At 36.5% G+C, this 25,268-nt stretch overlaps 1 protein-coding gene across 3 annotated transcripts in view; it reads left to right on the top strand.

Moving 5' to 3' along the window:
• Nucleotides 1–25,268, top strand: part of ATRNL1 (attractin like 1) — a 428,690-nt gene that overhangs the window by 41,075 nt on the left and 362,347 nt on the right. For all 3 annotated transcript variants that reach the window (XM_059476726.1, XM_059476727.1, XM_059476728.1), the window contains exons 5-8: nt 2,283–2,491; nt 12,024–12,198; nt 13,299–13,386; nt 23,441–23,696. In XM_059476726.1, coding sequence (XP_059332709.1) covers nt 2,283–2,491; nt 12,024–12,198; nt 13,299–13,386; nt 23,441–23,696 — 728 coding nt within the window. The remainder of the gene's footprint in view (nt 1–2,282; nt 2,492–12,023; nt 12,199–13,298; nt 13,387–23,440; nt 23,697–25,268) is intronic.

Below are 25,268 nucleotides of genomic sequence, written 5' to 3'. Positions count from 1 at the left end.
TTCCATGATTGAAGATGTGCCTGTTGTTCTTGTTCAATCCCTTCAGATTCTGAAATAGCAGTTATTGGGATATGCTGGCCAGCACTGCATTTCCTATGTCGAAGTACATGCAACATTTTTGTCATATTCTTTATTAGTTTAAAATTCCTATTTGTGTTTCTGATCATAGCTTTGGCTCTTGGCACAATATTGGTACATTGTCTGTGGGAAGATTATTGCTGTAATTTGCAGCAGATTGCCCACCCTTGGCCAGATAATAAGTAGCTATTCAATGTTTGGGAAACCTCACTATATATATTGCATTGGAAATAGCAGCCTAGAACACTGGGTATTTTTAATTTTTGTCAGTTGACATCAGTAAAATGCAATCACCTGGCAGACTTTCTATTGTAATTAGTTACATTTTTCAGTTATCCCTGAAGCTTTTATTGCATGTTTTTATTTGTCTTGGGAGCAAATGGCAATTAGACTTGGCATTCTTAAGAAATGAGTGTATGTGCATTCTTTCATTATTTGGTAATGTGGTGCACATTGCATATCATTACGTAATTTTTTTTTGGGTAGATTTAAAATAAATGAAAAAACTTGACAGTTTTTAATTCCATCACATATATAACTCATGAAATTCTATATATTCTGTTCTTCTGTGTCTTTTATTGCAATGGATACTTTTAAAGCATTTTTTAATGAACCAACAGTAACATTTTTATGATAAAGAAGTACCTACAATTACTTTTTATGGTTGCATTAACTTTGCTTCTGTCACTGGTTTATTATACTCTGCTTCTCTTACCCTCTTCCTTACTTTTTGACTTCATCTTGATAGACCACTGTATTCCTTAATTTTGGGGAAGACAGAAACACAAAATCTGTGACCAAAGTGCCATTTCAGTAGCAAACAACTGTAATTACTTCAGAATAGTCTGAGTAAATTTTCTGTTCCTTGGAGTCAGGCAACTTTCTTCCAATTCTGCTGATCCAGTTTTTCTCATTTTGTTTGAATCCTTAATGAACCAGTTGGAGTGGGAAATGGTCTGCTTGCCAACTAACATCTCCTGGTGGAAAAACTTAACTGTTCTCCCCTTCCTGCAGAACACTCCCTGTGAGGTTGGGGGAGAGATTGCTCCCAGCTGTAGCATATAGCTGTTAATGCCATGTATGTTACCAATAAAACCCCCAGGAGATTTGGAATGATGGTCAGATGTGGGATTTTCTATATCAGTCCTTTGAGAAATTAATCTTTAGAAGACAAAAGTGTTTCCTCACTGTCCTACCACAACTACATTTTGTCAAAGGCCAGCCTTGAACAATTCTTTGCTGACTTTTAACAGCTCTTTCTTCATTCAGTTAGAGCTTCATTCAGTTAGGAAGACTGTGAACAGTATCCATCTCATAGCTGCAGGGAGTGGTCTGTATTATCATCAGAGGGTTGTAGTAACATTTTATTCTGAGTTTGCTGTGAGTCATTGAAAGAGTTTCAAATCTTGCTTGGGCTTCATCAGGCACACACAGCCTGAGTTCATGGAAGCTCTTGGACCCATGTATTCCATGTCCTCCATCTTCCCTCATTTCAAGGAGTTGCCTGCATTTCTGGAACCACTTTGCTTGATTTTGCACTCCCATTGCCTGTGATCTCAGTGTTTGCTAGGGTGTATCAGAGAAATGCAAATTCCCAGAACAGTCATAGATTTCTTTCAGCCTAGGCTCTCCTGTTTTTGCATCTTGGACTGCAGAGTTATGGTGGCTCTTTTATTAAGGATTCAAAGAATGAAGTGCTGCCTGTAAGTAATTTCAGGATATTAGCCATCTTGTATTTTTCCTTACTTGTTCTTCCCTCTTTTATTCTCCCCAGATGTTAGGCACACTGTTTATAGTATGGACCAAAGCTACCAAGGAAAACCCTTTAACTGTATGCCTGTGTGGAGAGTTTATGCTCAATTACATACAGTGTGGTTGTTTCTAGAGATAACAAGCATTTGAAAGGACTGAGTGCTTATACTGGAATGTAGGGCAAAAATAGGTGGTCATCTGTCCAAGCAGGGCCTGTCCTTCTGCTTCATGTCAATATTTGTTGCAGTGCAAGGTATTTGTGATCCTGAGTGCATCAAAGACTTGGTATTTAAGATTGGATCAACACCTTTTGAGCTCATTTGCCTGTAAAATCATCATTAAACTTGAATTTTATCAGTAAATAGAAATTTTTCATAATAAAACATACTTTATCTAACAAATAGTGCTGGAGTACTGTCAGATATCTTACTTTTTTCTTTTTATTTTTTCAGAATTAACTCTTGCCCTAATAACTGCTCAGAACATGGCAAGTGCACAACCAGTCTGTCTGCGCCGAGCCGGGTGTACTGTGAGTGTGACAAATACTGGAAAGGAGAGGCCTGTGACATTCCCTATTGCAAAGCCAACTGTGGGAGTCCAGACCATGGCTACTGTGACCTGACAGGAGAGAAGCTCTGTGTCTGCAATGACAGCTGGCAAGGTAAAGTTTGCTTAGCTTAGTGTCTAGGTGATTTGATTTTCTCCCTGCCCTCCTTTTAATGTCACATCATTGCATCATATTTTTAGTGTTTCCTGAAGTAAAGCAGCCACTGTCTGCTTTTTGTTGGGTGTAATTTGTAGCAGCCTCTCAATGAAAAAGGAAGGTGAACTGCTTTGTTATGATGGTGCAAGACTGTCTGTGGGCTAATGGATGTACTGTAAGCATGTAGTGCAGTTTTTCTCCCAGTACCATAGATCATTGTTTCTCATTACAGATAAATTATTTAGGATCCTAAATGTTTAATTCACTTGCTATAATTATGCTAGATGCTTGTGGATTTTTTGTTTTTATTGTTTACCACTTCTGTTACAAATCTCAATTGGCTTAGCTTGCTATGCTTAGGAATTGCCATTCTCTTAACAGAAAAATTAAAATCCTTGCAGATTACTTAGCTGATATGCCTTCTTCCCATGACTTCCTGCCTCAGTTCTGTTTTATTGCTGTTTCTTTTGGCATGTCAAAGGAAGACTTTTTAACTCCTATTAGCTGTCACACCTATTACTCCACAGTCATGATGAGATCTAATACATTTCACTTCTTAATAATTATGAGTTGATCATTCAAAGGCAGTCTGTGCACCCACAGAAGGGAAGTGTTTTAGCATTGTGGTTATTGAATGGAAATAGTGTAGACTTATTACTGAGTCCTTTAAAACCTTCCAGGACTGTAGTGCACAAAAAGATCCTGAAGGCTTAATCTCTGTCCAGAAATTGTGAATAGAAATTGCAGCAAGACTATCACCCTTTTAGTTGTGCATAAATTCCTTGAAGTGTCAAATTGCTGAGTACAAAATGGGGAAATGTCACAGATCTTTGGAAATGCTTTTAGGCTATACCTTCAGGTATAGTGCTATTAAGTTAATTAGAAGTTTTAAGCACAAAATAAAATTACAGATTTGACTACCGCTGCCAGTGCCTTCCTTTCACCTGGCATTTCTGTACATGCTAGCTTCTCACTCCTTCCTGCAGATCATATAAAGAGAATTTGCTTCATCATTCCTTGGATTTTCACTGAATCTACATAGATTTCAATTTTTTTTTTTAAATTCTGTCACAGATGAGCTGGCTTGGATATATAATTGTTTTTCCTTCCTAAATATCAAACTTTCCTTAATCTCTGGGAGACAACTTCCATCTCTGTTTTTTCTTGATTTATTTATACCTGTATATTCTGTACTTTCTATACTGATACGATCTTCTGTGCACATTATTTGCGATGATGGAATCATAAATTTTTCTCTTGCTGTCTGACAAGTTTTTCTTGTGTTTGGTAATTCAAACCAGGTGGCTGAAAGGTCTTGATTTGTATGCTTTAGGAGAGAATATCATGTTTCATTTTTATTGCTATTATTATTTATCTTATTTTGAGTGACTTTAGTGTCTGCATTAAAAAAATCACTGAAGTGCATTGATTTGGATGTATGATAATTAGAATCCCTGATTCAGAATATAAATGTCAGATTTCCTATTTTTCTGCGTAGAATTTCTTTTACAATGGTGACATCTTGTGGTAGTCATTGAAGGAGCAGCTCTGAAGAACATTAAAAAAAACACATGTAAAAAAAGTATCCTGAGAAAAGGGAATACTTTAGGGTATTCTTTGGGATAGAATAACTTTTTTGAATAAAAAGTAGGATCCCCTGATTATTAGATATGTCTTGTGGAATTGAATACAAGGATCTTGTAGATATTTGCTTTATTCTATGTTTGTATTTGGTTGTACAAATATAGAAAAAAGCTTCCATATTAGACTTTTAGACTTTGAAGACAAATAATTGACATAATTTTTATTTTTAATATGTGTTTCATTTAACAAAACATGAACTAGTTGAATGTATTGGGTTTTTTTTTAAATCAAAGTATTTTTAATAATGCTAGTAATCTTAAATATTCCTGAAGTTGGTGTAAGAACAAAATTTAGTATTTACAGAAAATCTGGTTAATCTAAAATTTTCACCCAACATAAGGGAGTCTGAACTTTTCAGACTAAGTATAATTTTCTTTGAGTTCTGTACCATAATACAGTGTCCCATTCCTGGTTAATCTGTCTTGATATTATCTAACACAAGGCTGTGGATGTAATTCAGGGAGGAAAAAAATATGCCTTAAAACTAATGACTTGCTCTCTCTCTGGCTGAGACCAAACTGGTGACTCCTGCACAATTTGACCTATTTAAGAATTCTATAGAAAAATGCTTTGGCTGAATATGTTTTCACAGCCTGAAGATTCTCTTTGATACCAGGAACACCATGTCTTGGATTGTTTCAAGCTATAAAGGAGAAGACAGATTTCCAAACAGTTAAAAACTTCTGTGACAGGTGAAAAAATTCATGATGACTGAAAGGATACTTTAAAGAGGATTAAGTGGACTGTCTTTGAAATTGCTGAAAACATTGCTGAGTCCTACCTGTAGACAGAGAAAAAAAAGAGTTGAAGGCTCTTGAAATTGAGAGAAACTTTATTGATACTTTGATCACTGAACATCAGCACTGCAAGCAAAAGGGGAATCTATTAGAGAGGAATTACAGACTGTCTTTAAATTAATTTTAAAGAGGATGAGTAGGGTACCTTCAAGGCAAATCTGATACTTCATGTTTATTTTGTGTTGGATTGCATTGTGAGGTGGTTTGGAAACAGAGGAAGTGCTTTCCTTTTGTAAGAAACTACATCAAAAATGGGCTCTAGGGTTGCACATAATGCTCTCTAGGGTTGCACGTAATGCACACCAGCCCCAAACAGGCATTCAGCCCCAATCCAAAGTTAAAACACCAATAAAATTTCTGGAACATGTATAGTTAGTGGATTCTCCCTACAGAGCTGCTCCTAGCAGATAGAGATGTAGGAGAAGACCAGATTCTGAAATTAAACTAATTAACTTTGAAATAAATCCATTAGCAATTGAGGCAGCTTGAATTTTATAACATCTCTCCAGGGAAAAATGAGTCTCTGTAAGGAGAAGAGTAAACAATGAAAGTATAAAAGGAGCTATGACTACTGCAGTGTAAATCAGTGTTTTGCTTGCTTGGTACTATGGCATCATGAGTGTGCCCAGAACAACTCTGTCAAAGTCTGTCTAACTCAGGTTATCCTGAAAGGACTCACTGGATTTGGGTTTATTCCCACTTTTCAGTGGAGGGCTTTGATGTGAAACTCTCTTGTTTGGCCTGCCTTATTCCCCAGCGCTGACATAGAGCAAAGCTGTGCTTGTGTGGTGCTGGGTTAGTGAAAGTGGTGGGGAAGGTTTCAGATGGGGGCTCAGGCAGCAGCAGGTGAGATGCAGCACTGGGAAGAGCTTGTGCCAAATGCCTGGAGATCTGAAATCTGAGATTTTGGCCTGGATGTTGTTGAACAAAAAGCACACAAGTCTGTGTGTCTTCAGAGATGAGGACCTGTGATGTAACATTTGCTTTGGACAGACCTGTTTTTGGAAGGAAAAAGAAAATAGAAGCAGGTTTCTCATAGATACTGTTCTGCCCTGTGATCATGCCCTTTTTGTATCAATTTTACTTTTCAGGTCATCTCCTGGCCAAGTATCAATTCAGAAAGGAGAAACAGCAATTTTACAGTCTGGGAAATGTCCTTTTAAATATATGTGCATTTATGCTTTATATGCAAATAAAGACACATATCCAAGGAACATTTTTGTCCCTCAATTTTAAGTTAAAATCCTATTTCTGTGCTCCATGTTTGTAGATTTTTTTAATGTTGATCATAGAAATGAGAGCTGTCTAAGAAAAGTTTGTCTATAGAATTGCTAGGAAGGAATTTTCTTGTAAGGAATGGTTATTTCAAATGTACTGGAAATGTTCTTCAGATTTATCTTCAGGTGGAATTTAACAACTTGATAAGCCTTCTTGGAGGATTGTGCAGTTTGTAAACAAAGTATAGCTATTTTAATTACAAATTTAATGTCTTAAAATTGTGTGAGAAAAGTCAAGTGTCCTTATTGCAAGAGAAAAAACATCACAGGTAAATGAAGAGCCAGCTACAGTTTTAAATACCTTTATGGTGTCATTTGACAATTAGTGAAAGCAAATTTAGCAGAATTTATTTGATTTGTTTCACTAAATGGCTCCATTAACCGGGTTGATAATGCTCTCTCTGCCTAATTAGGATGAGATTTAGGAAGGGAGTCCCCTGCTATTTGTGAGTTTTAACGAAAAGTGTAATCCATTTATAATAAATCTATGACCTAAATATTTATTTAAAAGGCATACATTTAAATGTATGAAAATAGAACTTGATTAAAATAATGATCCCAAGCAATACTTTGTCCTGAATACAACAAGTAGATGGTGCTGATCTCCCCGATAAGGTAAAATACAAAATTGACTTTGTAATCTGTAGCACCTTCATTTAAGATTAGGAAGAAAGTGATTAATGCAGCTCAAAACCTGTTAACTTCATTTCAGCACTGTGTAGAGTTCTAGACCATAACTTGAGGAAAGAAATAATGAAACATATATTGTGATTAATAACAGAACAGTTGAAATCTGAATTTATCAGTGTAGGTCATACAGAGATACTCTGTAAGAAAATTGACATGAAAATGCAATATATTTTGTCTGAACTTCAACATTTGATGACAGGAAATCTTTGAAAATGAAGAGTGCAGTGGGTACACAAGGAAACAGTAAGGGGAACTCAGCTGCTTCATCATGAATTGTGAGTGGGTGTGTTGAACACATATGGAAAAGTATCAATGCTCCTTGAAGGCTGATCTTGGGACTGATAGTGTTACATCATTTTTTGTAATCTACCTATAATGCTGCTAATGAAATCTGGTAATACAGAGGTGGAGGGTACTTAAAATACGAAGCGGAACCAGAATATCCTGCGAAAAAGTCTGCAAATAATGTGTAGGATTTAATTAATTCAGTATAAATTGTAAATTAATACATTTAGGGACTAAGAGCATTAAGAATTTGTTTTATAGTCTTGGATTGAAATGTAGAAAGTGACATGGGAGAAAACTTGCTTGTCTGTCTCAATTAGAGCATGAACTAATTAACATTATTACTTTTATATGCTCTGCAAACTCCAAAGTGCCAAGAGCACTGATAGGATGATCACTCATAGAAGTTCCAGTTAAATATATGAAAGCATTTGTAGTATGTTTCATGTTTTTTTATTACAGTTTTATGAATACAGATAGAAACAGACTCAAGAGGGAGAAATGGACAGGGCTATGGAAGGCACTAACAGAGCATGGTTTGTTTAAACAAGTAAAATCAAGGCTGGGAGGGAAGAGTGTTGCTGTTTATAAACATTTCAGGGTGTATCGACAGACCAGGTCTTTAAGTACAGTGACATCAACACTGGTAGAAGAAAAATCAGGATGAACTGGTCATCAATACACCATTTAAGAATTGAGATGAGGCTTTTGTTGTAGAGCTGTGAAGTTTTCCAGAAGTTTTTAGCAGAGCTACTGGAGCTTGGTACCTTGCAGCCATTAGGATGGAGTCTCAGAATCACTAGTCCAATGGGTATTGTCACCTATAGCTGATCTCAAAGTTCCTGCTTCTTTTAGAGCCTGAGGAGCAAAACCTGTTTTTGTTTAAGATGACAAATCTGATGTGGTGTCTACCAGAGACTGTACTTGTTCTCAGTTATGGAAGACTAGGAGAGCTTTTCCTACTTCTAGTAGACAATGCTGTGACATCTGGCCTTATCTCCTGTGCCAGCCTTGTTGATCTTGAGTGTGGGATCTGGAGCTGATCTGTTAAAGGATGCAGTGGAGCTGTACCCACCCATGGCAGGCCCTGCAGCCCTTCTGGCTCCCCTGCTCAGACTGAGCCTGGGCATCTCCCATGGCCAGGTGGCCTTGGGTGATCCCCTCTTCCTGCCTGAGGAGACAAACGGGCTGAGGAGCAGCACCCAACACCCAGGGGCATTTCAAGAGCTGCATCAGCTCATGTGCATTAGGATTTTTCTGTCATTCCTGGAGGAGCTTGAGTCCTGGCACAGCTTGCTGCCCTCTGCTGTAGCTGGACACCTCACCGGGATCTCTCTGCCTGCCATTGAGTCTCATTTTCAGCAAGGTTGTTTGAAGGAAAGGAGAAATACTTACTTCCAGTATGGATATTGCAGAGCTGTGCAGGGGCAGTGTGGGGATACATGGGTACACCTACTGTAAAATGCCTAGAAGGAATTACTGAGCCATTCCAGCACAACTGAGTTGACTGTAGGACTGGTTTCAATCACTGAGATGTGGTGGTTGAAAAATTACATTAATGTAATAATTCTCAATTCATATGATCAGACAAACAAAACCAGAAAAAACAACAAATACTTTTAAAATTGCTTTGATTAGATTGCATGAAGAGCACCGTGAAATTTAGATTCAACACATCAACACTTCTGCTTTTTTCTTCTGTGCTCCCAAAGGAAAAGATTTGGTTTGAAGACAGTAGATGATGTTTAGTCATTTAGGTGGAAATTGATCTTATGACTTAAACTACTGGAACAGATTGTTACTATGGCTTTTCATGAAACTCCTCAATAAATAGAAATTAGATTGTCTTTTGTGTGGTGGGGATAAATTGCTTTTTTAAACCTATAGGGTTTTTTCCTACCTTAGAGGATAACGTAATTGACTTCTAGTTCAGGTTTATAAAGTTGTTTGCTGTTTTTAAAGCATTCCCCCCTCCACCCCCAGTGCATTGACTGACACATTAGGAAGATAAGAAAGAAACTCAATTTTAAATGAGTGGAGAAAAATAATATTTGCATAAAACATAACAAAGCATATTTTTCATGATCTTTGTTCTGCAGCTGTAGTGCTCTTTGTTGCACAGAAGGCACATATTTAGGGAATGTAATGTTTCTGAAGAGAATATGTATTTTTGCTGAAATAATGGTGTATGTATTCAAGTAGGAAAATCTATAAACGCTATTCATAAATCCTACACTTACCTTGTTTTTATAAAGTGATAGCCATACAAAAGAATTTGCTTTTAAAATGATGTTTTGATAGAGGCAAGCACTATTCTATTATTCTGCCTTTCTGCAGCTGTATACTCCATTTTTGTCCCGATTGACAGATAACGCGGTCAGCCTTGCCCATGGCAGAGGGGTTGGAGCCAGACGATCCGTAAGGCTCCTTCCAGCCCGAGGTTTTCTGTGACTCTGTGGCACAGTGGTGTTTCTGCTTCCCTCTCACCTTTCCTGCCGTTCAGCTCTCACGGAGCACTGAGGCTGGAGGAGGGCTGTCTGTGACATTCTTTCCATCTCTGATCCGGCTGAGATTTTTGCATTCTTAGCTGAGTATGAGGCGGTTTTCCTGCGTTCATTTAATTGCAGCCGGTGCCCGGTATCTGTGTCGGATGTGCCGCAGGAATTCCGGCTCCGCTCGCCGCTCGCCACCAGGGGTCCCCGCTGGCCGCCACATCCCGAAGGCCGGCAGGGATCCCGCTGCTCCTCCTGACCTGCAGGCGCCGTTTCCATCATTTTCAGCTCTTCCCTGATCAAAGAATACATAATCAATTGTTTATTTTAAAGCCCTTTTATATTCAAATTGTTTCCTCCGGTGATTTCCCAAAATCACGATTTTGCTGAGGTTACAATTCTATTATAGTATCAATTATTAATGCTTAAGAAATAATACACTGAATTGTTCATGCTCTCGTTAGAACTCATTGAGATACCATTAATCTTTTCTAAGGAGAAGGTATAATGAACTATGGGAATTGAGTGTCTCCATCGTTTAGTGAATGGAAGATAATTTGGATACAAGTGGACATCATTCTTCTGTAGTATACTAGGAAAAGTTGACAGCTGGCTATGTACACTTTGGATGCCTGGTTGTTGTGTATAGGAAGTAACTGTAACAATTTGCCCCCAAAATGACAATAAACATTGGAAAAACATTATCTCCCTGCACTCCCATTCCCCCAAGATAATGTTTTAAAATTATTGTAAACTTGCTTATTACTTATTTAGTGTACTTAGTCAACTTCAGCGTCTCTCTATTCTAAAATTGTCTGATCTCTCCTTGACAAATGTAAATATTTGCATCTGGAGCACCCTTTGCCAGGGGAGTATCCTTGCCAAAGAGATCTGATACTTTTTACATGAAGAGCTGTCTCCTCTTGTTTGCTTTGAGCATGGCTTCCTCAAGCTGCATTTCATAGAACTCAGCTCTTTATATTCAGAGAGACTGTGGGCTCTTCATATCCACCCTCTTTTTGTCACTTATTTTACAGACATTTAGAATTCACTTCCAAATTTTGTGTTTTTCCAAGTGAAAAAGTCAGTGGTTCAAAGGAATTCAGTGGTTTCTGTAATTGAAACATCCTTATTACACTTGTGTAAACAGTGTCCAGTAATCTCTTCTGTTTAAGTAGGACACAGTTTTCTAAGGTTACACAAGCCACAGATTTATGCAGTGGGGTAACAGGATTCTTGATTCTGACACGATTCTTTATTTTGACCATTGCTGAGTGATGATGTAATATTTTCATGAGCTATCCTGAGATGATCCTAAAATGTACCTTACTTAACTTTCAATTTAACTATGTTGAATTTTGTATATTGTTTTATTATTCAGTCACATGATCAGACAGGAACTTGTTCTGTAGTTCTTCAAAGGCCCTGAAATAACAACCTTTATCAGCAATATTTATATTTATATATATATATATATATATATATATGTATATATATGCACACATATCCCTATATATTCAGGTTTTACATAAGATCTAGAGCATAAACTGATGATGAAGCGATCACATTTTTGTTATCGTGGAGCAAATAAAAACTGATTTTGCTGTCCATGATTGTAATAGTCCTATAGCTAAAGAAATGATGCATTTTTCTGACTTTTCTTACTTTGACAAAAATGATTGGCTGAAATATATTTGAAAATCGTATGTAGTAGTAGTTGTGGGTTTGGTGGCTTTGTATAATAGTCTATAAAATGTTATAAAATATAAATATTCAAATAATCATTTTGATAAAGCACTTGATAGTGTATTTTTGTCTTGAAAAATGGTGCAGAATGCCATTTCCAAAGGGAAAGCTTTACTTCTAAGACAATATAGTATAATGCATTTTGTAACTTAATTTACTGTAATATTTGATTTGATATACACTTATTCTGATTCAAATACAGTATAGTTTTTCTCCAAAGGTAACATAGAGTGCTGAAAGTTTTAAACCTATATGATAGGTCATTTAAAAATGTGACGCTTTGTGCCTTTCTTTCAATGTGTGACTCACGGTCTCTTTTCTGAGAAGAATGTGGAAATGAACGGTTATTATTTGAGCTAATCTAATGCTTTCAATTAGATTGACATCCCATGTTGTCAATTTTTTCATTGAGCATCTGTTAAACATAAAAGTGTACACCATATTTTATCAAAATGAGCAATCCTGACATCTGTAATTAAGCCTCCCCTGTTTCTGCTTTATTGGTTTTAACATCCCCGTCTAACAGATTGCGCAAATTGCACATTTGTTTACAAAACAGGCCCAGATTGTTCTCTGAACGTGCCCTCCACGGAGTCCTACTGGATCCTGCCCAACGTGAAGCCCTTCAGCCCCTCTGTGGGCCGTGCCTCCCACAAGGCCGTCCTCCACGGCAAGTTCATGTGGGTGATTGGTGGCTACACCTTCAACTACAGCTCCTTCCAAATGGTGTTGAAGTGAGTGATTTCTCCTTTCTCATGGGGCTTAGGGAAAACACATCTTACCAGGGAGGGAGCTGCTGTCTTCTAATTGAGCTGGAAGGTTTCTATCTCTTTTAGATTCTTTGTTAATGGTCTTATTTTATGTTTGTGATTTTCTTATGATTATAGAAAGTGAAAATATGGGCAACATCAAATATGTATTTATTTATATGTAGTTTAGTTTGAAAAACTGCAAAACATAAGGAGCTTTGTGGTGATAAAATAGTGAAAGAAATTCACTGCCAATATTTTCACACTGTACGTTTTGAAAGCCATGTTCCTTATTGATGTTAATTTATGGTTACAGGGCACTTTTATTTAGTGCTTGCACTTTACCTACTGGTGCCATGCCAATAGGGTCAGGCAGGTCACCTGTATTCCACTTTTTTATACTTATGACAGTTTGTGTGTGTATTTGACCACCTATTACAAACAAAGTTGAAGCAGCTGTTGTAAATAGGACCCAGGGGATTTGGATGGTAACTTCATATGTAGAGGCCCTAAATGTGGCAAATGCAAGTATTATGTTCTATTTATTAGCATATTATTAGCATGTTTACTTCTTCTGTTGTTGTTTGCACCCATTGCTTTCTTCCACACATTTGCAATCATACAAAACAAATCCCATAATCTTTTGGATTTTTCTTTTCTACCTTTGTAATCTTTTTTTACCTCTCATCTAATGTTATGCATTAATTAATTAATGAAGATGCAATGGAAATTAAAATCAACCGTATATTTAAGAGGGTTCCCAGCAGTAAATCTTCAGAGTAGTGCAAAAGCATGGGGCATGAGCAGTTTGGTGGGGTGGGGTTTTTTACATGATTTAGAGCAAGTCTTGTGGTTTTTGTTAGTTACTCCTGTTGTCTGAGATTGTTGATGAGTCCCTTACAGAGGTGCTCCTGTTCTGCTTGAGGTAAATTTAATGCACTGTCACAAGTTACTGCACTCTTGTAATAGTTCAAAGGATTGTGTTGCCCCACTAACAAATTACCATGCTGGAGTTAGTTTGAACATACAAGCCCTTCTGTTTTGTCTACAGGTTGAAAATGTTTCTTTTTCTATTTCTTTTGTAGCTACAATTTGGAAAGCAGTATATGGAATGTAGTGCCAGTATCCAAAGGGCCACTTCAGAGATATGGACATACTCTTGCTTTATATCAGGTTTGGACTCTTCAGTGTTCTGTATAATAAATTTATATCTGTGTGCTGTTAGTGATCTTAAAATGAGTCACCATGAATGGAGACTTTTGAGGATAATTTAATTTCTAAATATTTTGTATTAATATTTTCTTCTTCAGTACTTAGGTTTATTGCATGGTTTTTGGAACAGAGATTGTGCAATACTTCTCAACCATTTTGCTGACCATAAATCTTCTGAGCTACAGCTGCCAATAGAAGGCAGAGGAGTGTATGAGATGTAATTGGGGTTGTGGGCAGTGCTCTTGCTCACCAGGCACCATGCCCAGGGGCTGAGCCCCACAGGCAGAGCCAATTGCTGGTTGCAGGGTCCTTTGGCAGTGCCATGGCAAGCAATGGCCCAGGTGTGGGGAGTGCTCAGGGAATCCAGGAGCACAAGGAAACAGGACTGGAGAGAAGGCTCCAACTTATGCCTGAGGGGGCTATCAGGGAGACAAGCTACAGAGGGTGACAGGCTTGTTAACTGTGACAGAGAAATACAGAATTGCTGTCACCAATTTTCCTTTGTTTGCATAAGGCAGTGCCAGCAGGGCAGGACAAACAGGATTGCATCAAGTCAGACCTGAGTGTTCATCTCGCCTGGTAACACCTCTTGAATAATGGTAACAGTGCATGCCTAGGGAAGAATGTGAGAAAAAATGACAGGAACAGAAGCTTCCTCAGAATACTGTCCTACTTTGCAGCTGGGATTTCCTAAAATAGTTTTTTTGTGGAAAAATTATGAATCCCTGTTGTTTGTTCGTTTTTTTTTTCAATTTTGGACCATGTATTTTTTTTAACATTGACATCATCCTGCGCCTAAGAATTCCAAAACATTTTTTTTAAGAAATAAAATCTTTTCAGGAACTGGTACTAGTTGGTTTAATTTTGATAATCCCTACTTCTTATTCTCCATTTCCTCATACTAATGATATTCTGTAAGACCATCACACACTCCACCATTTCTTTTTCATACTGAAAATACCTTGTGTTTTTAATAATACTTCATACATTGGGTAATGTTGTACCATTGTCTTTACCTCTTCTAATTCAGTTATTTCCCTTTTGAAAAAGGAGGAATCACAGTCTATAGTGTGTTCTTACCTCAGAGATTGATGTCATAGGGAATTCAGGGTCTACAGATAGGGGGTAGCTCTTTAATTTCTTCAGAACTGATTCCTGGGACATTCTCTGCTAGGCTGTGGGGTTTTTTTCCCTACATAAACTTTCTGTTTTTAGTTTTTGCTATGGAAATACCTGTAAAGTCTACCATGATGGGACAGTTAACCTCATTTTATTGCTATGGCTTTCTCTTAGAATACTCCTTCAGTTTGTTGGCACCACAAAGTATCTAGTTAGTTCTATTGCTAATGCATTTGAAAAGTGATGTCTTGGTACTTCATATATAAATTCAGTAGGCATCTCATTAAGGTATTTCATAGCTTGCTTTGGTGTGAGCCTCTGTTTTAATCCAGCGAAGTTTCTGAACTTTACTTTTTCTTCTAAATTTCCATTACTCTTCTGTTAAGTTAAACTTTATTTATTTTGTTGTTTGTCATAGAAAGTTTTGTTTTCTTTTTCAAATAGGATATGTTCTTGTAATCTGAGCAAAAATGTCTTAAAATGTATTACATATAATTTTTTCACATTTTTTCGTATTTTTCTTTTAAAGATTTTACCCTTTTACTTGTACATTTTAGTTTCTTTTTATGTTTGGGCTCCTTGTACATATTGAGTGCTTCCTCCAAGTTAAGAGGAATTTAGGGCATGGGCTGATATTTTGTTTTCTGTTGTTTTCCTGGCATCTGTTCTTACAGAGATGTTGAATCTGTGTGTGACATGGTGAATATTGCAGAGGTGTTTTCAGTAGTAATATAAACTAGGTTTTGTGCATGCCCTAACATCAACTCCAAGCTTGCTTTTCTTCCTGTCAGTTCCCTGCTTCATTACTAATGTATTATCTGTTCTTTGAAAGGTCAGATCTTTTTGACCAGTGACTTTGATTATTACAGTTCCTGTAGAATGTGGACATTTTATCATTTTATTCAAGAAACATTGAGTAATGTATCATTTAGCAGTTCAGAATAAAGGCTTAAAATATAATTTAACCTTTTTATTTGACTGTGCTAATATTTTCTTGAGACATTCCAAACTAAATGGTAACTGTTTTAGAAGTCCTTTCACCAGCAAATATTAAATGGGATCTATGTTAATTCAGACATCTCTTTGGATCTCAGTGAAGTAGTGCAACTCATGTTAATGATAATGAAAGCTGCAAGCAAAGGTATAGTGAAGAAGCTGTGGCTGTTGTTGAAGATGGATGTTAATTAGCAATTAGGATTCACTAATAATGAACCTATGTGAAATAATTAACTACTATGCTACGTGTACTAGTGATTATGTCAAATGTCAGAAGTTCCATGGGCCAAAAGAAGGTGATCATGCAAATCATAGAAATTTCAATGGGAAAATGTACTCCCTTCTGAAGTAATTTCTTACATTGACTTGTCAGGATAAAGTTCTGTTATTTTTTATTTTAGATCTTCAGTCTCTTGAAAAAACAGAAAAAGTAATTTAGAGTGAAGAGCAGTAGAACATAATACCTAGAGATGGCAGCTTTGAGCTGTGTTTTCAGCTCTGTACCAGTAATTGTGTAATGTTTCCTTTATGGTTGATAGGAAAAAATATCCACAGAGAAGAAATTAGATTAAGTTTTTGACTTGAGCTTCTGAGATTTCAAAGCCTAGTGCTAGGCTGGAGTGAGAGCCCAGAGCCAGCATTGCCCGATTGTGGTGCAAGATAAATTGCAGCTGTGTGATTGACTTTGTGCAGAATGAAGTAAGTTACTGTGCCCATTTCCCTCAGAAAGCTTCTTTGGTAAAAACTGAAGTACTGTTCTTCTTTCTTCTGAAGAAAAAAAGGTCTGAGGACTCCCACCGATGTATAGTTATAACAAATCCTCAAAACTTTTTATGCATTTATAGAGGAGAGAGCAGAAAAGAGCTCTTACTTTTAAACCAACTAAACTCAAATGGTTTTCAAGCTGATTACTGGAAAGGTGCTGTTAGCAAGTGCTTCTGCTGCATCTCATAAATTGTATGTAGTTTCTGGCACCTTAATACTGAAAATATCAATGTATTTTGAAATATTTTATATAAGAAATAGGCTTATAAAGAGACTGGAAGAAATGGCTTGTGAGGTTTTTAGAGTAGGTACATATAGCTTTGATAAGCATGACTAGGTAGGGAGTTAGAGTAAATTCCAAAACACTAGATCCCTGGAATTAAGGAGAAAGGGAGGTACCTGCAAGATGTATATGTGATCACCTTTGGGACTTAGTTTTTGGTAGTATCATTAAATTGGTTGCATTTGGCCTCATAGTTGAGCTGTTGGTGCTGGTCCCAAGGCCCTGGAAGGATGGCTGGGCTTGGAGGTTTGTTTTCTTTGAGACTGGCCATAGAGATGAAGCTGGCAAGCTGATGTAGTAGCAACCATAAAGTGCACAGACCATTTTATATATAGTCAAATTTAATTTAACTCATTTGAGTTTTATGAATATTACTTCTCCTTTTAAAACTTTATTAAGAAAGGGTAATTGTTTTGATTCTTTTTACAAATTAGTGTGGATGTTGAGTCTGTATATATCTTCTGGGTTTTTATTAGTCTTATCAAAAGCTAGTGTTAACAAAGCAAAAAAGAGTAAAAACTTTTCCTACTTTATTATGAACTAGATAAAATCTTTCACCAGTTGGTTTATTGTTATTCTTTTAATTCCTAGTTTTGTTGGCTATTGTAGTATAATTTGAATAGAATTGGAAATACAAAAGTATTTTCTAACTATTCTATTAAGTAGCTATTGGTAGGTTGTACCAGCAATTTCTGTAGTTTTATTGTTCTGTAACTTTGGATTACATCTTATGCACAGCTTGCTCTCTTAATTCTGCTTTGCAGATCTCAGAAGTGTGAGAAGTAGGTGAGATGAGCTGCCCCACACTTTTTGCACACAGTCTTGAGAAAAGCCTCTTCCAAGTTCCCTTCTATGAAGTGACCCTAATTCATCAAGAGATTGGTTCTTTATGTAGAAGTGTCATATTTTCGTTCCTTGTTTCAATGTTATATCCCAATTGGTTTGAAAGTGAAGTCCAAGTAAGGTCACTTCAATTAATACCTTTTAATAAACCCAGCAACCATTGCAAAACTGCAACTAATGAAGAAACAAAGTGACAGCACTCTTGATTAGGTTGAGCTCCTGACATATAATGTGGTGCAGTATTGTCTTGATCTTGAATTAGGTCCTGTTGGGAACAGTTCAAGTTAAATGTTCAAATGTTCCTCTCCAGTAACTTATTCAGGTTCTTATTCAGAGAGAATATAGTCCCACAAAAAAAAAAGAATTAGTAAATCAGGCTTCAGGAGGAAGAGTTAAGTGAAGACTACTTTCCAGTCTGCCAGACATAGTCTAATGGGAGGATTACTGGATAAAGTAGAAATGTAACTAATTTTTAATTTTGATATAACACATAGAATGTTCTTGATACTGTTAACCAAATTAAAGGAGATAACAGTTTGAGGAAAAGAAGAGGTGGTATTAGACAGTTCTAAACCAGGTGGTACAGGTTGAATGCAAAAAACAGGCTTGTGGAGGATGAGCTATTGCCAGGTAACATTTTGTGAGACTTGTATTTTGCTTGGGGAAAAAAAAAGAATATCTTTAATGATGTACCAATTTCAGTAAACTTTTAGAAATTTGGGGTAGAAGTACAGAGAACAAAAATACTAATAAATGCTAGAGTTCTGTTAGTTTACATAAAATTAATTTCAATATCAAGGTGTGGATACAATCTAGGGGAGAAAAAAAGATTGATGTTCTTGTTTCAAGAAAATAGAGGATGACTTATGAGTAGCATTTCCTTGGCCAATTCTTCAGGAACAGTTTAGATTTATATAAGAATTAAGACAGAAAACTAATTTCTGAGAGAGAAACTTTTCTGTGTAGCCATGATATAGTTCAGAAATGCAAAATGAAAATTATGTGATTGTTTTAATGTGATTAACTTCCTTCCAATTCATTAGAAATGGATTATAAATTACCCCTTTGTTGCATGAGGGGTTTTTTAAACATTTTTTTAGTGGTATCTACCAGATAAGATTCTTTTGTAATGCAGGCAGGATTTGAATGAGTGTGTCATTCCAAGGTACAGCAGCTAAGTATTGTTCCTTTAGGAAAAAGAAGAATTGTGAAGTCTTAAAAATAAAAAATGTGAAGTTTTAGAAGCCTTGAATTACTGCATTTATATGAAATATAAAATCAATATTAACACTGAGATAAGGTGTAGTGAAGAGAACATGTCCAAGGTTAATCAAGCAAATGATTTTTGGCTGTTCAGGATTCAGTGTGAAGTGTGTGCAAATGTTACTCTGCTCTGGTGTACAGTCTGTTGATTGGGACTTAAGGGACAAGTGAGTGCTCCTGGTCTTTTAGTGATCTTTTAAAATATCCTCCTTGATCTGTTTCATTTTTCCTCACTGTAGAATGCTCCTCTCTCAAGGATCTTTGAGCAACCGCTTCCAGTCTTGAGCATTCTCAATGAGAAAAGAGAAATGTGTTCTTATACCTAAATTGAATTCCTCCAAATTGTGCACATCACATCTGGTTTATTTGTTGGATTACCTTGGGAAGAGTCTGGCTCCCTCTTTTTTAACCTCTCCCACCAGGCATTTAATTTTATTTAAATTATATGGTTATTTAACGAACATCATCTCCAAAGATGATGATGGTATCAATAAGATGAAGAAATTAAGAGGAATTTTATGACTGTAAGTTGTATTGGTTCTTGAAACACTCAAATTGTGACAGTTTACTTTTTCTCCTGTATTTGAGTTATTCTCTTGGTTTTATTTTGTCCAGTCAAAAATGTGCATGTCATTCATTGCTCTATAAGAGAAATCCTAGATTCAATGAATGTTTTCTTCTCTTGAGAAATGTGATTTAACTATTTTGTTCAAATCCTGACTTTGGTCTTATCATTCCTGCCTTCTGCTGTCATCTTTGTCTAATATGCACACTCAACTATTTACAGATCATATGCCTTTTTTAATCTTTTTTTATCATTATGGTTCATCAAAATTTTCCACTGAAGTAGTTTTCTCAGGGAAAAAATGCGATTTGAGAAAATGGAAACATTTATTGGAAAGTTTTGGTTCCATTGAAGCAAACAGGAGCTGCTCTGGCTGTTTTGTTGGCTTGGACCTGAACACCTGCCAAGAAACCAAACTGATGGGATCTGTAGGTGGGAATGTCATGATTGAGTGAGCTGTCGACCCGCTCTGTTTACAGGAAGAAATTTCTCGTTTTTCTGTAATTCCCTACTGAGCAGGAGCTCTGAAGTTCAGTAAACAATGTACTTTTCTATACTTCAATTTGCATAAAGTAATAGTTATATGAAATTTTGCTTTAAAAAGCACAAAGGCTTTCAAGATTCTCATAACTTCTCAAAAAATGTTACTCATATGATAAAATATATCTAATACGGCCAAGGTTAATTTGTTGAGTAAATGATCAATTTTTCTGTCTCATACTATAATTGAAGGTGTTTGTTTTGATACCTGGTATCAGAACTTTAAAATGTGAATGTATTGGAGGCCTTGTATCTTCTTGGTGCTTATCTACCTGTTTTGTTATCTCTTCCCTGGAAAAATCTGCTTCTTGTCCTACTCTCTCCTCTAGACTGAGGGCAGTTTTTAAGATCCTTAATTTGGGCCAGATTCTTCACACTGTTTTTCACTAATTTCAAAAAGACTCTCAATTTTATACTTTCTGTTAACTTTTAAAAAAATATATTATTTTACTTTACAGTCTTCCTTGGTTTGCTATCTTATAAACAAATATCTGCTATGCTTAATTCAGGTAAAGGTCAGCAGTGTTTGTGCACTAGCATACTTTAAACCCTCTATCTTATCTGTTGTGTCTTCCAGAAAGCCTCACCTTTAGCATATACCTTGACTTATATTTAGAATATAAGTAATTTATGAAGGTAGTATAAAATTTATAAAAGGGTTTCTTCTATTCTGTCACAATTTTTATGCTGCATAGCACCATTGGCACTCGTATCATTCCTACAGTCCATTCCTCTTAAGACTTTCCAAATAAATGTCTATCTTCATGTGCTTAGGAGGTTGGTTTTTGCTGTGTATAAGTATGCATGTAACATTTTTTAATTTCAGTTCTGTATTTCTTCCACTGACTTTGGTCTCTCAGCTTGTTTTTGTTTGTGTTCAGCTGATCATCACTTACTTTTAAAGCATTTTTCACCAACTCTAGGAGCTTCTTAATCTCAGAAATAGCCCTTAGCAAAGCTTAGTTAAATCTGGTTTTGTGGCTGATAAAGAAGTTGTCATGACCTTCTTGTCTTTTTCTCTGTGAATATTCTTGTATACAGGATCTGCTGTGTCACCTAAAAGATTACTCCTCACAGAACTGTTCTTTTATCTGAACTTTGAATCATTTAACCAGAACTGTGAGGGGGACATTGCTATTGTCAGCTGTCTGAGAAATACTTTCAAAGTTCATGCAGCTCTTTAGGTCACCTTTTTTTTTTTTTTAAGTGTCTTTCCTCAGTGTCAGAAATATTTTTTTTCAAATACTGTTGTACAGCCCCTGCAGCTCCCTAATTAGCTTTCTCTTTATGCTGTAGTCAGTTATCAGCATATGAAAATAAGTACTTATATGAAAATAAGTAGTTCACAATTTTAGTGATGCTGATTTGACTTTGGAGATCTATGTGGTATTGTAAGGAATGAGCCATATAGGATCCTTTCAAGAAGAATATTTGTTCAAACCATTCCTTTGGATCAGTGCACATCCTTCTTCAGTTTTTGTGGGTCTTTACCAAGCTCTTTGAAATGTTTTATCTCTTAGGAAAAGAATGGGTTCAGATACACATCTCTCTAATCCTACTACAAATTCCTTCTGTGAACATCTTTTGTTCAAACACCACCAGTAGCACAGAGTACCCCTGCACAGGAAAGATTTAAATTCCAAATTGAGAAATGTTCACCTGCCTCAAATGAAAAAAAAAAATAGTTGAAAATTTTGCAGAAATTTCGAGTGTACTGTGTAAGTACATCAGGCAGTTTGGTCAGGCATTTGCTGGCTAATCTCTCTGGGTATTGAGGAGTCTTTTCTAAATGTTCTGTTCCTTACCATCAACCACAGGTGTGTGGGACATTATAACCCTCTAAAGTACTTCATGTTTACAAATCCATCAACTCCTTTTACAGTGTCTGAAATTTCTGCATGATTGATGCAAACACTTCTTTGGTAGTTTCCTTGTCTTCCAGACTGTTTTTCTGAGTATTTCATGTCAAGTCAAACTTTGCCAAATGTTCTCAGCCTGCAGCTTCTTTTTTTTTTTTTACTTCTAATTTAAACCTGACAAGGCTGAGTTTAGGGTAAGCCCTAAACATTTTATTGCAGATTGCAGAAGACTACTGCCAACTGTGCAGCATGCAAATGGGATGCAGAGTGTATGGGATGGTTATGTCCTAGCAAAGACTGAGTATCAATCTCAGAACCAAAGGAAGTTTTTCCCACCCACTATAAACTGTCCTTGAGCAAGTCTGTGAAGCCAAAAATCTGCAATTTATTCTGTGGCTTTGCATACCTTGGCTTACAAATCCAAATGATGTGAAATTCAGTAGGATTTGCTTTCAGGCAATATTTGAGTAAATCACTCATTACTTACCAGAACAGATGGCCCTGCTGTTTAAGGTGTGTGGTTCATGATGGCTGGAATCTCTGTTTTGCATTCCTTAAAAAGAATTCAAAGTACTCCCTTATGGAATTTGATTTCAGTAAATGTGCTCAGGTGGAGCCAGCCACATCCTGGGCTGCATCAAAAGCAGCAGGACCAGCAGGTTGAGGGAGGTGATTCTGCTCTGCTCTCATGGAGCATTGTGTCCAGCTCTGGGACACCCAGCAGAAGCAGCACTGTTGGAGCATGTCCTGAGGAGGGGCAAGGTGATCAGATGTCTGAAGCACCTCTCCAAGAGGACAGGCTGGAGGAGTTGGGGTTGTTCAGCCTGGAGAGGAGAAGGCTCTGGTGGCACTGTATAGCACCTTAAAGGGGTACAAGAGAGCTGCAGGGTGATGTTTTACAAGGGCATGGAGTGACAGGACAAGGGGAGGTGGCTTCCAACTGTCTGAGGGCAGGTTTGGTTTAGGTTTTAGTTTGGTTTAGGTACTGTTAAGAAGTTCTTCAGTGTGATACTGAATACACAGAATCATAGACACATTTAGTGTGAGGGGGGTGGGGCCCTGGCACAGGTTGTCCAGAGAAGCTGTGGCTGCCCCATCCCTGGAAGTGTCCAAGATGAGGTTGGACAACCTGGGGTAGTGGAAGATTGCTTGGAACAACCTGGGTTAGTGGAAAGTGTCCCTGCCCATGGTGATAGGGGTGGGAGAAGATGATCTTTAAGGCACCTTCCAACCCTTCTGTGATTCCATATATGCATTTCCCCTTTTCTTTGGGTTCTGGTGACTGGATTTTCTCAGAACTTAAGTTAACCTTGTTAGTAGGAGAGAATGTTCTCTCTTGTCCATGTGCTGAGTGAAATCCCCATAGACTAAGTGTGTGGAAAATCACGTTTTAATTCTGTGAACTGTTCCTTCAGGAAACAATATAGTATCCTTTCTGTTTAGCTTTTTTTTTTTTTTAATAGCATGCTGCAGTATGGATTAGAAGTGCCATGTTATTAAATGTTTTCTGGATGAAATAATCTCTTTGAGATTCATTTTGGTGTCATTTTCATGGCTAGGTTTATTTTCAGAGAAATAGACTCCTTATCATTGTTGGTTTAGTTTAAGTATCATTGTCTGGGATTAGTGTCTGATATTGAGCTGGTTAATATAAGATTAAATGGGAAGATTTAAATCAGATTGCTCAGTTATGAAATACTGCTCAAGCAGAGGAGTATGCAGTTCAGATGTTATCTTTCTGTAATCCATTATTTGCTTTCTCCTCTCTCCCCATTTTTACAGGAAGACATCTACATGTATGGAGGCAAAATTGAAACGAGTTATGGCAATGTCACTGATGAGCTGTGGGTTTTCAACATACCCAGTCAAACATGGAGTACCAGAATTCCTGCAGTCCTGGTCCATGGACAGCAGTATGCTGTGGAAGGTCATTCAGCACACATAGTAGAGCTGGACAGCAGAGATGTGGTTATGATTGTAATTTTTGGATATTCCTCCATATATGGTTACACAAGCATTGTGCAGGAGTACTACATCAGTAAGTCACTTTTAAATCATTTTGATCACAAACTGATGCAAAAAGTGCTGGTCTTTTCTAAGTGAAAAAAAGTGATTTTTCTTTCTTCAGAAAGAAAAATGTGCATTTTTCAATTTAAATAAAGTCTCACCTTTTTTCCTTCAAGTTATAACTTGATTTCTTGCCCAGTAATAGTGTTTCATGTGTGTTTGGAGCAGCATGACATTTTCCATTTTTGTATGTGGTTGTGGTACCCTAAAGAGGATAAAAATTGAAACCAGAAATTCTTCACTGTGGTAATTGTGATGAAACATAGTTTTTCAACACAGACTTGTTGTTTTTACCACGCAGTAGAAGAGCAAAACCAACAATAATTTGGTTATTTTAAAGGTTCTTTAATGCTGGTATATTATTTTCTTTCTGTTGTATTGTTTTTAAATGTAATAACTTAGTTCATCATTATAGGTAGGGTTCTCTCTTGAAGATACACATGTTGCTGTTAGAGGTAATAATTGAAAATGAACTCTAATTTTCTCTAAATAAACTACCATGTCTGTCTGGGATTCCCCTTGTGAACTGCAAGCTGTTTCTGGGGTGATTTTAAATGCTGAAATCAAATAAACTAAGAGAAATCTTTTAATCATATCCATGGTGCAGTTCAGATGCTATTTCAATGGAATAATATGGAAAATCTATACCTGATAAATCCTTAGTTATATTTATATGCCTACTAATTAAATTGATAGTCTTCTACTTTTGTTTAATTCATTTTCCTATTGAGTTTATCTGAGTCTCAGTTATTTATGCAATAAATAAATATGCAGAAGACATAATACAAGATTTCAAAGTAATATCTACATGCTAAGGGATGGTAATTGTTTTTAATTGTTCCATTTAACTTTTTTTTCATATATGCGTATTTATATAATCACTGCTTAAACAGATTTATAGGTTCAGGAAATCCCTTCAAAAGTCAGATGGTTCTTATGCTCTCTGGCATTATCTCTGGTGGCAGTGTCAAAATTATGTAACAGTGTTGAAAAAGGATAAAAGTGAGTGGCAGTAAAAGGAAGAGCACCATAATGTTCTTTAGTCACACTGAAAAATTCCAATTTAACTGCATAAAAGCTATTATAAAACTCTGGTCTTAGAATGATGTTTTACAGCAGTATTCTAATATTTCTTAAGTATTAAAGGCAATTTTTTAGAAAAACTGACTTTCACAAAGTTGTTTTTTGACATATCAGAGATGCTTTTATTTCTGTGAAGGAAACAATATGTTGTTCTAGTTTCTGCATGCTCATTCACTGTAATGTTTATTGGAAAACTTTAAATTATTTGCTTCTTCTGTTGGAACTTTAAGTTATTTGCTTCTTCACATGCTGCTGATTTAATATGGACTAGAAGTACCAATTTTATTCTCACCTATTATTGTTGTTACTTTAATTAGGAAGAAGGGAACATGATTTGTATTGTAAAATTTTCTGCCTGGCTGATTTTATTGATGGCCTTATGGTTGAAATGGACAGCTTGTTCCTATTTTTTTGTTAATGTTACAACTATGTTTGTGGAGGATTAATAAAACAGTGTAGT

This window comes from Ammospiza nelsoni, chromosome 8 (assembly GCF_027579445.1).
Source record: "Ammospiza nelsoni isolate bAmmNel1 chromosome 8, bAmmNel1.pri, whole genome shotgun sequence".
NCBI lineage: Eukaryota > Metazoa > Chordata > Aves > Passeriformes > Passerellidae > Ammospiza > Ammospiza nelsoni.
The sequence above is the reverse complement of the archived record's forward strand: the minus strand, read 5'-3'. Positions and strand labels throughout refer to the sequence as shown.